Consider the following 14,627-nt stretch of genomic DNA (forward strand, 5'->3'; position numbering starts at 1 on the left):
AAAGATGTTATTTTCCTCTAAAACTTTTCATATTGTTAATTATACTTTGTATTATGTATCCTACAAAAAAACTTCATGTTGGTTTCTATACTTGGTCGCTGGCTCCTTTATTAAACATAATTTAGCCTTCTCTCTCCCCATTCTTGAGAATGCTGTAAAACAAAAACTAAAATATTGTTTAGAAATTAAGATAATTAAGATTTGTAATTAAATGACTATGAATGATTAAAAATTATTCCATTGAAAAATATAGTGAAAAATCAGTTTTAGTTAGAATGATAATTGCCTTGAAAAAGAATGGTAAGTGAAAAGTTTGACTAAAATCAAATATATAAAGAATTATTAAATTTATAATTGCTTTTCTCTTGAGATTTTTGCAATATGTTTAATTTTGCTTCTAATCACATAAAAATTTGAAGTCATAATAGATATTTTAAAAGTATTCTTTGTTTCCACTCTGGACAAGAGGATATTCCTAACCTAGGAAATTCCAACTCAGTTTCTTTAAATTATAATGTTAGTGGATGTTATTGTTTGTTGTTTACCAGTGTCTCTCCCAAGCTTTGGGTGGGTGTCTTCACCTACCTTGCCTTTTCCCTGGCTTGATACACTCTTGCCTTCGCTGTTTGCCAAAATAGCAGAGGAGTCTATGAGAAAGAAAGTTACAGAAATAAGTTAGAAGCAATATTAATCATGAAACCTAATTTAAAAATTTTTTATGATGTTATTTATATACAAATCAACTCCATTATATCTACTTTTCTGGTTATTTTTGTTCATTTCCTACCTCTTAACATGGGCTTGAGGGAAAATTTCAAGGCAGGTTACTTAGCTATTCTGTTTGAAAAACTTCTGGAACATGCTGTTCCTTTGTATGATAAACTAAACATAACACTACCTTATGTTGTAATTTGTCTTTCTATTTTCAGAAAAGATGGTGAATAACTGTTGACCATTCCTTAGAAAACTTGGGCTTAAAATCTGTATCAAATAAAGAAAAAGCAGCATTTTATAAGCAAATGAAAGTCATGTTATATATCTAAGGTGATACCTTAGCAAAGTAAAGTCTAAAGGAAGTGTTTGACTTTTAGTCAAACTTTTTACTATGTAGCCATTCATATTGAAAATGATGAGTAATGACTGATGAGACCTAAACGGCCCCAAATCCCCTGGTTGTTTATAGCTTAGTATCTAGGTATTTTACTTTATACTTTGGTTTTTACTCATTTCCAGGAATCATGCTACATGATGAACCCGTTGATTGGGCAGCAGCAGGAGATCATGTTAGTCTCACCTTGGTTGGTATGGATATCATCAAAATCAAGTGAGTGCAAAAATTCGTTTAAGCTGTTTTGAATATAGAGTCTAAAGACTTACATATACTTTGTAACTCAGTGATTCATTTTAAAAAATTAGGCTTCATATTTACTGTGAATTTATACTTTTGTCTAGTTAATACTAATATTGAATATTTGTGAACATATTGATCACATTCTTAGAATGGGTTTTGCAAAGTCAGAAAATGATAGATTACTGATGTGGAAACCACAAATACCCTAAACTAGAAGGTTATATTCACCAAAAGTCCCTAATTAACTGCTGTAGCTTTATTTGTAAAACAAACTGAATTGATTGAAAAGTATTTCCATTACATGCATATATGTCTCTTCCTCTTCTTTTGCAGTGTTGGTTGTATTTTCTGTGGTCCCAAAGAACCCATTAAAGCCTGTACTCGTTTCAAAGCTCGAATCCTCATCTTTAATATTGAAATTCCCATCACTAAAGGATTCCCTGTAAGTTTTTGAAAAATGCTTATTTTGTTTCTTAAACTTAAAAAAAATATTATTTTTAAAAGAAACTTTGTATTCCAGTTCAACTTTCAGCCAAAATAAAAATAAAAACCTACATGAAATATGTGGAAAATGCTTCTAGAAGTGATTACAGAGGGATTAATCTACCATTAAGGAAACTCCATTTGAAAATGTATGCCCTTAAATGTTAAAACAACCCCCCCCCCCCCAAAATGCAAAATGTTACAAGAGTTTTAAAATGTTGAAGAATCATCTAAATAAAGGAATGCTGAACCAAATTCATGGTGTGTGTATGTTAATGTCATGCTTAATTATTGCAAGTTAATCAGCATTATAATGATTGAGCCTTATTTTAGAATAGCTGCATTAATGCTCTACTGTAGGGAATAAAATTTATAACTAGGAGTAATAACTTTCTAAAAAAAATAAGTTATCATTCAGAAAATATTTTGTAGTAGTAGATGGCAATCACTCTGCACAGATAAATTCTCAATAGAAAAATTAAAAGGCATACATCTTCCACTGACATATAAACCAGCCAATTTCTCAGATGACAATGAAGAACAGGACTTAATTGGTTACTATATTGTCATTGGGTAGTCAATTATGAAGCAGATTCTTTATGGATGATTATGGTTTATCACACATAGTGAAATAAGGTAATATTTGAAATACTTAATTCTAAATCCCAAGTTTATTAAAGACAGATTCTTGGGAGTTTTGTAAACTGGAAAATATGAAAAGCATTAGACTATAAAATTTCCTTAGGTATGAATTAAAATTTTTAAAATTATCTTTTTTTATAACAAAGGTATGATGAAGTCTTTAGAAACTGTATTTTATGATTATTATATTTCTTTGGAAGTTTGTTTTCTCAGGAATGGCACCAACATTGATAGCATAGAAAATAAATCCAGATATTTTTCTAGAAGGTTTTTTCTGTATTAGTTAAAAAATTTTTTCTCCCTTAGTCAAATTTTGTACCTCATTAAAAAAACAACTATCTTTTAGTAAGATTGAATTATTTATTATTTGGAAAACATAAATGAATATGTCACAGTTAATATGTGTTCTGGAAAAAAAAATCATCAGCAGGTTTTTAAGACATTGTAATTTAAGAGTAAAGGTAGGATATTGTTAAATTTATAATATACTTTTTGTATATAATATATGCATAATTATTTGTGTGTATGTTCATAGATATAAATATATACCTTTGAGATTAAGTAAGAAAGTTTCAGTTTTTAAGACTAATTATTTCACACATCATTATAGTAATTAATGGAAAATTATTTGTAAATGTAGAGTATAATTCAGAGATGATAGTTTTTAGTTCTGTCCCATATTATGGACTTCCTGCAAAAAAAGAGAGGATGAAAAATTTTTGTTTTATTGAAAATATATATGTGATTTGGGAAATTTCAATAAATTCTGATTTTATTGTAAAATATACTTTGAAAAATTAGTTGTTTTTGTTGTTTAGTTGAAATTGATGACTGAGCAAGTGCGAGTTACTTATTTCTGATGCTGAACTCATTCTTAGAAAGCGGCATATCCTGTAAGTGAAAAGGGTGGAGAAATTACTAAATGATTTTACTTACACAACTCTGTAATTGCAATTCACAATATTATTTGCTAATAAAGGCCATGAAGAGGTCAGTAGTTACTCTAAATAGTAATGCTGTCTTCCTCTCTTATGTAGATTCTTAAGCATGAAATGAAAGTTTTAAAATACAGCTTAATTACATTCCACTTTCACATGGTAAGAGTCCTAATCTTGGAACTCTTAAGATCCTTAGGCTGAGTTCTGACATTGCTATTTAAACCAAATACATGGTTCTAGACAAGTCACCTAATACCTGATACTATTCTGCCTGTTTCACAGGGTGGCTTATGAAAAGCCTTTTTTAAACTTTAAAATATTATATACATGAGTTATTAATTTATATGTAAATACCAAATTTATATTAAGTGATAAATTCAGCAGACATTTGAACAAAAATGTTGTGTATAGAACACTGTCTTAGGAATAAAAGAGTTATAAAATACAGGTAAGACAATCTCTAGTGTCATAGTCTATTGGAAGAATAATGCAAAAACACAAATATCATGATGAAATGTGTTTCAAAAAATGAGATCTACAGTCAAATAGTTCATCATTCTTTGTTGATTTTAGAGTAACAAGTAAGTTTGAGGAGTGGGAGGAATGGAAGTATAATTATTTTCTTTAAGTGTTTGGATTAGATTTTTTCTGCTGGTTGGCCCTAAAGGACAGAACACAGGAAGTGTGAATTGAAGTGCTGAGAGGCAAATTCTTATTCATTATAAAGAAAATCTTAATAGAAGTGCTAAAGAGAGAAATAGACTGGTTGTTGGTTCCCTGAAGGTTTCCAAACAAGCTTAATGAGTACTTGTTGGGAATGTTATAGACAGGGATTCCTTTCAAGAAACAGGTAGAATTAAATAATTTCTGAAGTCTCTTTTCTTTTGGAGGATTCTGTAATTGGAAAAAGGTGTGGAAAAAATGTACTTCATATTGATTGAGTTTAGATAAAATTATGTTTTTATTAAAGAGCAGTAGATTATTATGTTTAAGTCAACAGTATATGCTCATTTATCAACATACAGATTTTTCATAATAGAAACCATTCCTTCTTGACTAGAAAACTATTCCCGCTCTCCATGTGGATTAGAGTCTGTATTATGTTTAAGCTATATGCCAATCCCTTAAGGGTCATGTTATAAATTTTTAAAATTTAATATTTATTTTTCCCCAATAACATGTAAAAACAATTTTTAGCATGTTTTGAAAAGTTTTAGTTCCAAATTCTTTACCTTCCTCCCTACCCCCTCATTCAGAAGGCAAGCAATTAAATATTTATGCCTATAGTCATGTAAAATACATTTCCACATCAGTCATGATGTAAGAGCAATGATGGACCTCCCCTCCGCCCCCCCCCCCAAAAAAAAAAAAGATAAAATAAAACAAGAACCTTAAGGAAAATAAGGAAAGTAAAAATAGGTATTCTTAGTCTATTCAGATACCTGATGTATATATAGCATTTTTCATCATAAGTTCTTCAGAATTATCCTGACTCTCATTGTATTACTGAGAAAAAGCGAAGTCATTCACAGCTGATCATCCTAAAATATTTGTTAGTTTATACACAGTGCATTTCATTTTGTATCAGATCAAGTAAATCCAAGTTTTTCTGAGAGCGTCCTCTCATTATTTCTTATAACACAAATAGTATTCCTACAGTTTGTGCTGCCATTATCCCCTTGATTTCCAGTTCTTTGTCATTAGAAAAGAACTGCTATAAATATTTTTGTGCAAATAGATCTCTTTTCCTTTTTTTTTTTTTTTTTTTTTTTAAATTCTTTCTGGATACACATCTCATAGCAGTATTGGTAGGTCAAGGGTTTTTAATGTCCTTTGGGCATAGTTCCAAATTGCTCTGTGGAATAGTTGAATCAGTTCATGGTTCCACCATTAGTGTATTAATGTCTCATTTTCCCCACATCTCCTCTTTGTCATTTTTCTTTTCTGTTCTATTAGCTAAACTAATAGGTATGGGGTAGTACCTCAGAATTGTTTTAATTTGCATTTCTCCAGTAGTGATTTCAAACATTTTTTTTTCATATAGCTATAGTTTTGATTACTTCATCTGAAAACTATTCATATTTTTTGATCATTTGTCAATTGTGGGATGGTTCTTATTTCTATAAATTTGACTCACTTCTCTATATGTTTGAAAAACTTCAAAATTCTTTCATAGTTACTATTGCTAACTAATTTCCTCCATCTTTCTCCCCCTTTTGTTTATTTTATTCTCTTTGCTTTCACTCTTGCCTCTCAAAAATAGTTTGTTTCTGACTGCCATCTCCCCAAATATGTCCTTACTTCTAACACCCTACCCCCATTTCTATCCCCTTCTCCTCCTACTTTCCTATAAAGTAAGATAACATTTCTATACCTAAGTGAATATGTATATTATATACCCTCTTTGAGCCAATTCTGAGGAGAATAAAGTTCACTTACTTATCTTCCCCATCTCTCTCACCTTCCCTTCCACTATAAAAGCTTTTTCTTGCCTTTTTTGTCAAATAACTTACCCCATTTTATCTCTCCCTTTCCCTTTCTTCCAGTGCATTCTTTTTTTTTTTCAGTAGATTTCTTTATATTCAACTTGTACCTGTGCTCTGTGTCTTTCTTTATGTACTCCTTCTAACTGTCCTAATAGTGAAAAAAGTTCTTATGAGTTAGAAGTATAATCTTCCCATGTAGAAATGTAGATGATTTAGCCTTATTAAGTTCCTTATGATTTCCCTTTTCTGTTTACCTCCTTGTGCTTCTCCTGAGTCCTGTAATTTAAAGTCAGATTTTCCATTCAACTCTAGTCTTTTCATCAAGAATGCTTGAAAGTCCTCTATTTCATTAAACATCCATTTGCCCCCCTGAACAATTATACTCAGTTTTGCTGGACAGCTGATTGTCAGTTTTAATCCTAACTCCTTTGCTCTCTGAAATATCATATTCCAAGTCTACCACTCCTTTAAGGTAGAAGCTGCTAAGTCTTGTACTTTTTTGACTGTTTCTCCATGATATTTAAATTTTTTTCTTTCTGGCTGCTTGCAATATTTTCTCTTTGACCTGGGAGTTCTGGAATTTTTCTAAAATATCAGGATAGTTTTTCTTGATAATTTCCTTGAAAGATGATGCCTAAGCTCTTTTTTAAAATCATGGTTTTCCTGTAGTCTCTCTCCTGGATCTGTTTTCTGGGTCAGTTCTTTTTCCAAAGAGATATTTCACATTTTTTCTCTTTTTCTTTCAATTCTCATTTTAAGGAATTATTTTCTTCTCTTTCATTTTGCCAATTCTGCTTTGTAAAGGAATTTTTTTCAGTGAATTTTTGTGCCTCTTTTTTCATTTGGCCTATTTTGCTTTTCCAGGCATTCTTCTTCTCATTGGCTTTTTGTACCTCTTTTACCATTTGACCCATTCTATTTTTTAAGATGTTATTTTCTTTTGTATTGTGTATATGTGTGTGTGTGTGCCTCCTTTACCAAGTTGACTCTTTTTTCATGATTTTCTTGTATCTCATTCTCTTCCCAATTTTCCTCTACCCCTCTTACTTGATTTTCAAATTCCTTTTTGAGTTCTTCCATGGTCTGAGACTAATTCATATTTTTCTTGGAGCTTTGACTGTTTTTTTCTGAGTGTATGTTTTGATCTTCCTTGTCACCATAGTAGCTTTCTGTGGTCAGAATTTTTTTTTCTGTTGTTTACCCATTTTTTGACTTTTAACTCTTTGCTAAATTGGGCCTCTGCTTCTAGGATGGAGGGCATACTGTTCCAATCTAAGGTGTTTTGTGTAGCTGTTTTCAGAGATACTTCTAGGGAATTGTAAGTTTTCATTTCTTCCTAAGTAGTATGATTTGAGGAGAGATGTATTTATTTACTGCTCTCTTGGCCTATGCTCTTCTATGTGAATAACCACAAGTACTCTTTTCTGCCCTGAAACTAGCCTTTGAAGGGTCCCTTCTCCACTGTGGTTACAAGCTACTCCTCAACTTGGGGCAGTCACCTCAGACTGTGACCTGAGACTGAGGTGTTTTTTTTTTTTTGCAATACTTTAGGAATTTATTATTTTTTAAAATTAATTTATTTATTATAATAACTTTTTATTGACAGAACTCATGCCAGGGCAATTTTTTTACATTATCTCTTGCACTCACTTCTGTTCCGATTTTTCCCCTCTCTTCCTCCATTCACTCCCCTAGATGGCAAGCAGTCCTATACATGTTGAATATGTGAGACTGAGTTTTGAAAGTAACAGAGTTCTGTCCCTCGTGTTAGGAGAGAGCTCTGTAATTGTTCTTCCCTACCCACATTCCAAGAATTTATTTATTTAAAACTTAAATATAAAATAGAAAAAGATTAAAGGAAAAAAAATTGCCATGTATACAGGAGAATATGAGAGGATTAAAAATATGAGACAATATCCATTTCAAGAAAGCCTGTTAGGATTCTTACAAAGTGATAAGTCAGTTGTCTAATTTTAGCATCGTGCTTAGCAGTTCTCTAATTCAGAGTTCACACCTTTCACACTTCACACATTAGCATTTGAGATTCACAAGTCAGGCACCCACAATCCTCCTCTCTTGGAGGAGGAGTCAACCTTTGAGTTCACACCTCTAAAAGAGCATATAAAAGGAAGAGCCTCAGTCAGGAGTCAGTCAGTTTAGGAGATTGAGAAGCCAGAGACTGCAGTTGGGCAGAAGTAGGGGATTCGGAAGAAGAAAGGCTGAAGCTGGAAGAGGCAAAAGACTAGCAGCAAGAGCTCTTGGAACCAAGGAGGGAGATAGGCCTCTAAGAAAACTAACCGGGCTATTTTGGAAGAGACAATAAAGGATCTGAAATTTTAACAGCTGGCTGCATTTGAGGCGATTATTACACTGAACTGAAACTAAGGCTGTTTCCAGAAGTCCCCCAGGAAGCCTGCTCCCAGAGAAAAGAATACTACAAAAGCCTATATAATAAATACTACACACATGTTCAGAGCTATCCATCTTTTCTTTGCTGCCTTGTAGGTTTTCTTTTGTTCTCTGCTGTGCATGTTTTATTCTTTTTTTCCCCTTTCCTCCCTACCACCTTCTTCAAAGCTAACTTCACTTCAGCTTTCCCCTCTGACCTGGAACCCCAAACCAATAGTTCCACCAAAAAAGTCCCTTCTCCACTGCTTTTGCATTGACCAGGGGTGCTGGTTTCTTCTCATTCAGGGCTGCTTCTCAGCAGCACAGCTGGGCGTGGGGTTCCTACTCAGCCAAGGTTCACTCAAGTCTTCCCAGATTTGGATCCCAATTCTACATGCAGTCTGAAGGTGAGAGTTTCTGTGGTCTTGATGAGACTCAGGCCAAATCCAGCTAGCCCTAGGGGTCCCCCACTTGGTGTTTGTGTAGAACTAGCCCAAAGGTGTTTGCACTTCATACTGGTTAATCCTGTCCTGAGGTCTTCAGATCTTTTTAGGTTCTACTCAGAAGACCCTGTTCTGCCCCCAAGTCTTTGTTTTTTAACCAGTCCATGTTTGCCCTGATGCACAGATTTGTTCTGTTTGTGGGGGAAATTTACTGAATTACTCCTCCGTCTTCCCAGAATCCTCCTCTGACAGTATTCTTTAATATTCTTGTATTATTGTATCAAGATCCTTTTTTTGATTGTTGCTTTCAGGAAGTCCAATTATTCTTATGTTTCCTCTCCAAATGTGTTGTTTTTCTTGTGAGATCTCATGTTCTCTTCTGTTTTCATTCTTCATATTTTGTTTTATTATTTCTTGGCTTCTTATAAAGTTGCTGGCTTTCTCTTGCCTAATTCTAGTTTTCAAGGAGTCATTTTCCTTAAGATTCTGGATTTCCTTTTCTAGTTGGTTGACTTTCTTTTCCTAATGTTTTTTTTTTTTTCCCTTGCATTGTCTTTATTTTTTCATTTTTAGTTTGGTTTTTAGTTTTTCCTTAGTGTCTCTCCTTTGATTTTTAAAATCTTTTGTAGTTTTTTTTTCTGGCCAGGTTACCAATTAACATTATTCTTTGGGATAAGAGAGGGTTTTTTAAATTTCAGCTTCTTCCCCTTATGGTGAACCATGGTCTTCCCTATTCCCATAGTAACTCTTTAAATTTGAGTTCTTTCTCCTTTGCCTGCTCATTTTTTTTTTTTTTTAAATTTGTGGCAGATTGTTGGTGTAATTACATCCAGTCTTGGGGTATGGAGAATGGTTCCTCTGACCTCAGATCCTCCTTCAGTTCTACCCTCCTATAAGAAACCAAAAACTCCTGCCCTTCTGTAAGTGCCATAGCTAACAGTGTTCCTACTCCACTAATTCTGCACTTAGTGTCTGCTGGTTTCTTTTTTGTCCAGGACCACATCTAGACAGCACAGGCAGGCTTGCTATTTCTACCAGTAGAGTTTCTCTCAATCTTCCCTGACTCAGATTTCTTATTCCTCACTATATGTAAGACATTAAATCTCCTATAGTAGGGGCTGATACTACCTTCCAACACAGTTAATCTCAGCACTCACTGCTTACTGTTTAAGAGGAACTAGTCTGGAGGTGTTTAAAATTCACATGTGCCAAACCACTTTCCTGATATCTATCTTGAAATCTTCTTTGATTGTTCTATGAGGATAACTGTTCTATCACAACTAAATTTGTTTTTACACTCTACATTTACTCTGAGGCACAACTTTATCTTGTTTGTAGGGAAAATCTAGAGAACTTAAAATTTTCTAATGGCCATCTTCCCAGAACCCTCTTTGGTAATCTCCTTCTGACCATTTACTGGTCAGACCTCTTCTGACCCCTTACTGTTTGTGGGCTGAGAGCTGTGGAAGCAGCCACTGCTTTTGCTATTGCTGATTCAGTAAGGCCTTCTCATGGTATTCTGGGACTAGGTATGAGCTGGCATGGAGTAGACTGGACTGTGTTCCATTCTCATTCAAGTGCAACAGGTCTTTCTTGCTGACCTTCTAAATTGTCTTTGGCTGGAAAATTATTTCACTTCTTCCTTTTGTGGGTTCTGCTGCTTTTTGCATTGTTTTATGGAATTATTTACAAGTGTTCAGAGAGGTTTTAGGGAGAGCTTAGCCAAGTTGCTACCTTTTCTCCTATCTTGGCTCCTCCTCCATATTCTCAGTTCTTACATCTGCATATCTGAGAAGGAACTAGGAATTGGGTATGCTTGTCACCTGGATCCCCAGTTCCTGGTTTTAGCTTTCTCACATAAGTCAGTCTTAACCGTGAGCAATTCTTCTTTCTAGTGTGCCATCCAAATTTGATTCAGGGGAGGAATCAAAGCCTAGAAAAGTAAAATGCCCCTAAGCTTACATAGGAAATCAGTGTCAAGACTAAGCCAGTTTATATAGAGTGTTGATTTAAAATGTAGTTAAATAAACATGTACGAGGTAGCTGCTACATGAATGATTCCATGATAGTGTTAGGGGTATTAAAAACAAATACAAGACTGCTCTAAAGAACTGATAGTTTATTAAAAGGATCCCACATATTCACAGATTAAAAAATGCAAGGTAATTGGAAGGAAAGAATGCTTAACATCTGGGCATGGGTGTTAGATGAGGATGGAGAACGAAAACTTTCACAAAGAAGATGCCAGGTGAGCCTAAAAAGGACTAAGGATCCTGAGGGAAATAAATTAAGAGGGACATGAAGGACAGCCTGGGAAAAGATAGAGAGGGACAAGAAATGGAATATCATGTTGGGGATCTCTAAACCAGCTTGGTTGAAATGTAGGGTATGAGATAGGAATTACTGTGAAATAACTTTAAAGATGGAAACCTATTTGTAGTTGGCTTTAAATGACAAGCTGAGGAGTGTATATTTAATACTAGAGACAGAAAGGAGCTCATGAAGATTTTTGAGCAACAAAATTACATGCCTTTGCTTTAGGAAAATTGTTTTGGCAGCTGCATAGAGGATGGATTATACACAGGAGAGAATGACATGTAAAACTGATTTTACTGAATTAAAGAAAATAGTTTGGTTGTCTGCTTTGATATAGCAAACAGTACTGAGTTAGTACTGAGTTAATACTGATAGAAGCTATTATTCTGAGAAGTAACAGTGGTCAAAGACAGGAAAAAGTCTAGATCTACTTAAACCTTAACAGCAAATATCCAGCACAGTTCAATGGCTTATGATTTCATTATATTGTAGGATAATGCACTTATTGGTGTGAATTTAAATCTGAGTCACTAGAAACTGTATCCTGCAAATCAATACTTTTTTAAATAGAATTTAATAGAATTACTCTAATAAGAGTGAGATAATGCATTTGATATGCTTTAGTGAGGTTTTTATTTTTTAAAAGAAGTAATGTTAAAAGGTAAAACTTGAATTATCTGGAAATTCATTTAACATTTGCTTGACTTTGGTATCTTTTTGATGCCACCATTCAGGGAATCAGGGAGTTATACCCTTGTGTCTATGGTCATTCCTCTCTACTTCTACAGTATCCCTTATTGCACCCTGTTTAGTCCAGAAAAGCATATCATTTAAAGGACACTTTTGCCACAGGTCAGAAAAATCTATTTATGGCTTTCATTGTCTTCTTGGGCACACATTTACAACTCATTTATACATTTGATTACTTTGGGGATGTTGAATTAGGCAAGGCAGTGTGTGATGCTTTTGCATGTATTATATAATGCATAGTTGTATAGTAAATATTCATTGACTGAGGAAAAAAATACCACAACATAATAGAATGGAAAGAACATTGGCCTTGGAGTCAGGATGTTTAATTTCTTACTTGATAAATAAATATGAGATCTCTAAACCATTCTAAGTTTTCAAAATTCCACTATTCTACAGTTCTCAGTTTCTAACAGTGCTAGTTAAAACATATGTTACTGTATCTACACCGAACACAAAAGGCAGATGAATGGAGAGACATGCATACACACACATACATACACACACACACACACACACACAGTTTTATAGTATAGTCTGACATCTTCAAGGAGTTTTCAGTCTTGTTAGGTGGTCAAAATTGTCAGATTTGAATAATTAGAGAATAATATATAATTGTACATATAAATGCTGAATTAAATATAATCAGTGCTACAACATATAGTATAGGATGACATAAGATGAACTGTTATTTGGCATATTTTTAGTTTCCTTCAATTTTTATTTTAGGTACTGTTACACTATCAAACTGTAAGTGAACCTGCTACCATCAGAAGATTGATTAGCATCCTGCACAAAAGCACTGGTGAAGTCACAAAGAAAAAACCCAAGTGAGTGTTTTCACAATATAGAAATGCCAGCAAGTAATATAAATAGTGTTTTAGACTTAATTTACAAAATATTGCTCTTAATAAGTAAAATTATATTTACAGTGTTCTCATTAATATTTTAAAAAGTTGATAGTAAGGTCTTATTAATTTATATAGGTGGGAATGCCAATAGTATATTTATTGTGCTGATTATTCCTGAGAATAAATGTGGAAGTGTGGTTAAGTGGTATCAGATTCTACATACTAAGTGTTATAAATATTTAAATTGTCACTGATTTTTCAGATGGAATTGTATTGTCCTTATGTTCCTGTTAACCCCTCCTCCCCTCCCCTTTCTTGTCCCTCCCCTCTAATACCTCTCTCCCTACTATGGTTACATGACTACTTGACAATATGACAACTCCACTGAAGTTTATTCATTTTTCTGACTTAACTACTGTTCTTGGCTTCACTTTGTTCACCTGGTAATCTGGCTACATGTTAGCATCTGCAATGTCTGCTGTCAAGATAATCTTCCACTTTGGAGAAATTGGAAATTTTGAAATTATTTAGTAGTAAAAAGTGTACTCTGCTGACATAATTTTCCTGAGAGAAGGTACAGATTATTTCCTCCTCACATTCAAGTTCTAAGTGTTGAATGCTTTCTAAAAACATCCAGTTTTCAATAGAAGTATGAGCCTTAAGCATGATCAGAAACTCAAGAATTGGTCTTCTAATTACTCCACATCATGGGAACATATTCTTCTCCTATTTTAGATTATATTATATGGAAATCCACTGAAACAACAACAATAAAAAAATCTTTTCTAGAATGACTTGAGAAAGATACCTGTTTTACTTTCTGTGAGGGAAAATAGCACTTTAAAAAAATAAGCTTACTAGGAAGCAGAAAAACTGGCATTTATAGTTAGTTTTGCATGATAGAATATTAGAGTGGAAAAATGCTTTATAGGTCATTCAACTTTTCCTTGATACATCAAGTCATTTTACTCATTTACTTTGACTCAGCTTCAACTATTAGAAAATGTTTCTTTATGTTGAGTAAAAATTTGCTTTCTTAATCATGGCCTCTTATTTTGTCTTATGGCACATTTCGTGATCTTTAAGACTAAACCTCCCTAATTCCCCATATGGCATACATAAATAAGATCTTGGATCTATTCTGGAAGAAGCCTTAGTGGTCAAATAGTCCAATCTCTTAATTTTATAATTGAGTAAACTGAAACCCAGAGAGGTTAATTCATTTGCCTAAGGTCTCATAGATCTGAATTGAAAAGCAAGTGGTTGTTCTTTTATAGATCCAGTGCTCATTGTGCTTGATCTTGCTGCTTACTGTTCCTACTTCTCTTAAGAATTTTCACTTTGTCAACATCCTTCTAAAAATGTGATGCCAAAAATTTAAACATAATACCCCAGTAAACATTAGATCTATAGAAGACATAGTGGATCCCACTTAAACTGAATGGGACTCCTGATGATGTAAGACTGCATTAACTTTTTTGCTGTCATTTGTTAGCTTATATTTACCTTGAAATTAACTAAAAACCATGTTTTTTTCATAAGCCACTATTCAGCCAAGTCTTTTCCAGTTTTCTACTTCTACACTTAGCCTTTTGATTCAGAGTTCAGAAGACAATTATTCTAATTGTAGGTCTTGAAATATAATATAGAGTAATTTTGTTAGTTTTAGCCTATTTTTAAAGTCTGTAGTTATTTTAAAGTATTGCTTCTGACATATAACAAACATATTAAATGATTTTTTAAAGGTTTTTGTCATCTAAAGATTTTTATCCCTGGGTCCTTACTCAAATTAATGATCATGTTGAATCCAACAAAAAGCAGAGGTCTGTGGAAATGCAATAGATTTGCCTCCAGGTTAACATGATTGCATTAATCAATCATTTTATTTAATTGTGAATCTTTTTTTTATTATCCAGTCTACCTTTCTTTTTGTTGTCTATAATGATATCGTGATAGATTTTGTTAGATGATATTGAGAT

General features: G+C 33.3%; 1 protein-coding gene across 2 annotated transcripts in view; it reads left to right on the forward strand.

The window, feature by feature from the left end:
- The window catches only part of HBS1L (HBS1 like translational GTPase), a 131,654-nt gene that overhangs the window by 110,876 nt on the left and 6,151 nt on the right, over positions 1-14,627 (forward strand). For both annotated transcript variants that reach the window (XM_003769472.3, XM_023503220.2), the window contains 3 exons: positions 1,234-1,324; positions 1,685-1,793; positions 12,527-12,627. In XM_003769472.3, coding sequence (XP_003769520.1) covers positions 1,234-1,324; positions 1,685-1,793; positions 12,527-12,627 — 301 coding nt within the window. The remainder of the gene's footprint in view (positions 1-1,233; positions 1,325-1,684; positions 1,794-12,526; positions 12,628-14,627) is intronic.

Source organism: Sarcophilus harrisii, chromosome 4, assembly GCF_902635505.1.
Source record: "Sarcophilus harrisii chromosome 4, mSarHar1.11, whole genome shotgun sequence".
Classification (NCBI taxonomy): domain Eukaryota; kingdom Metazoa; phylum Chordata; class Mammalia; order Dasyuromorphia; family Dasyuridae; genus Sarcophilus; species Sarcophilus harrisii.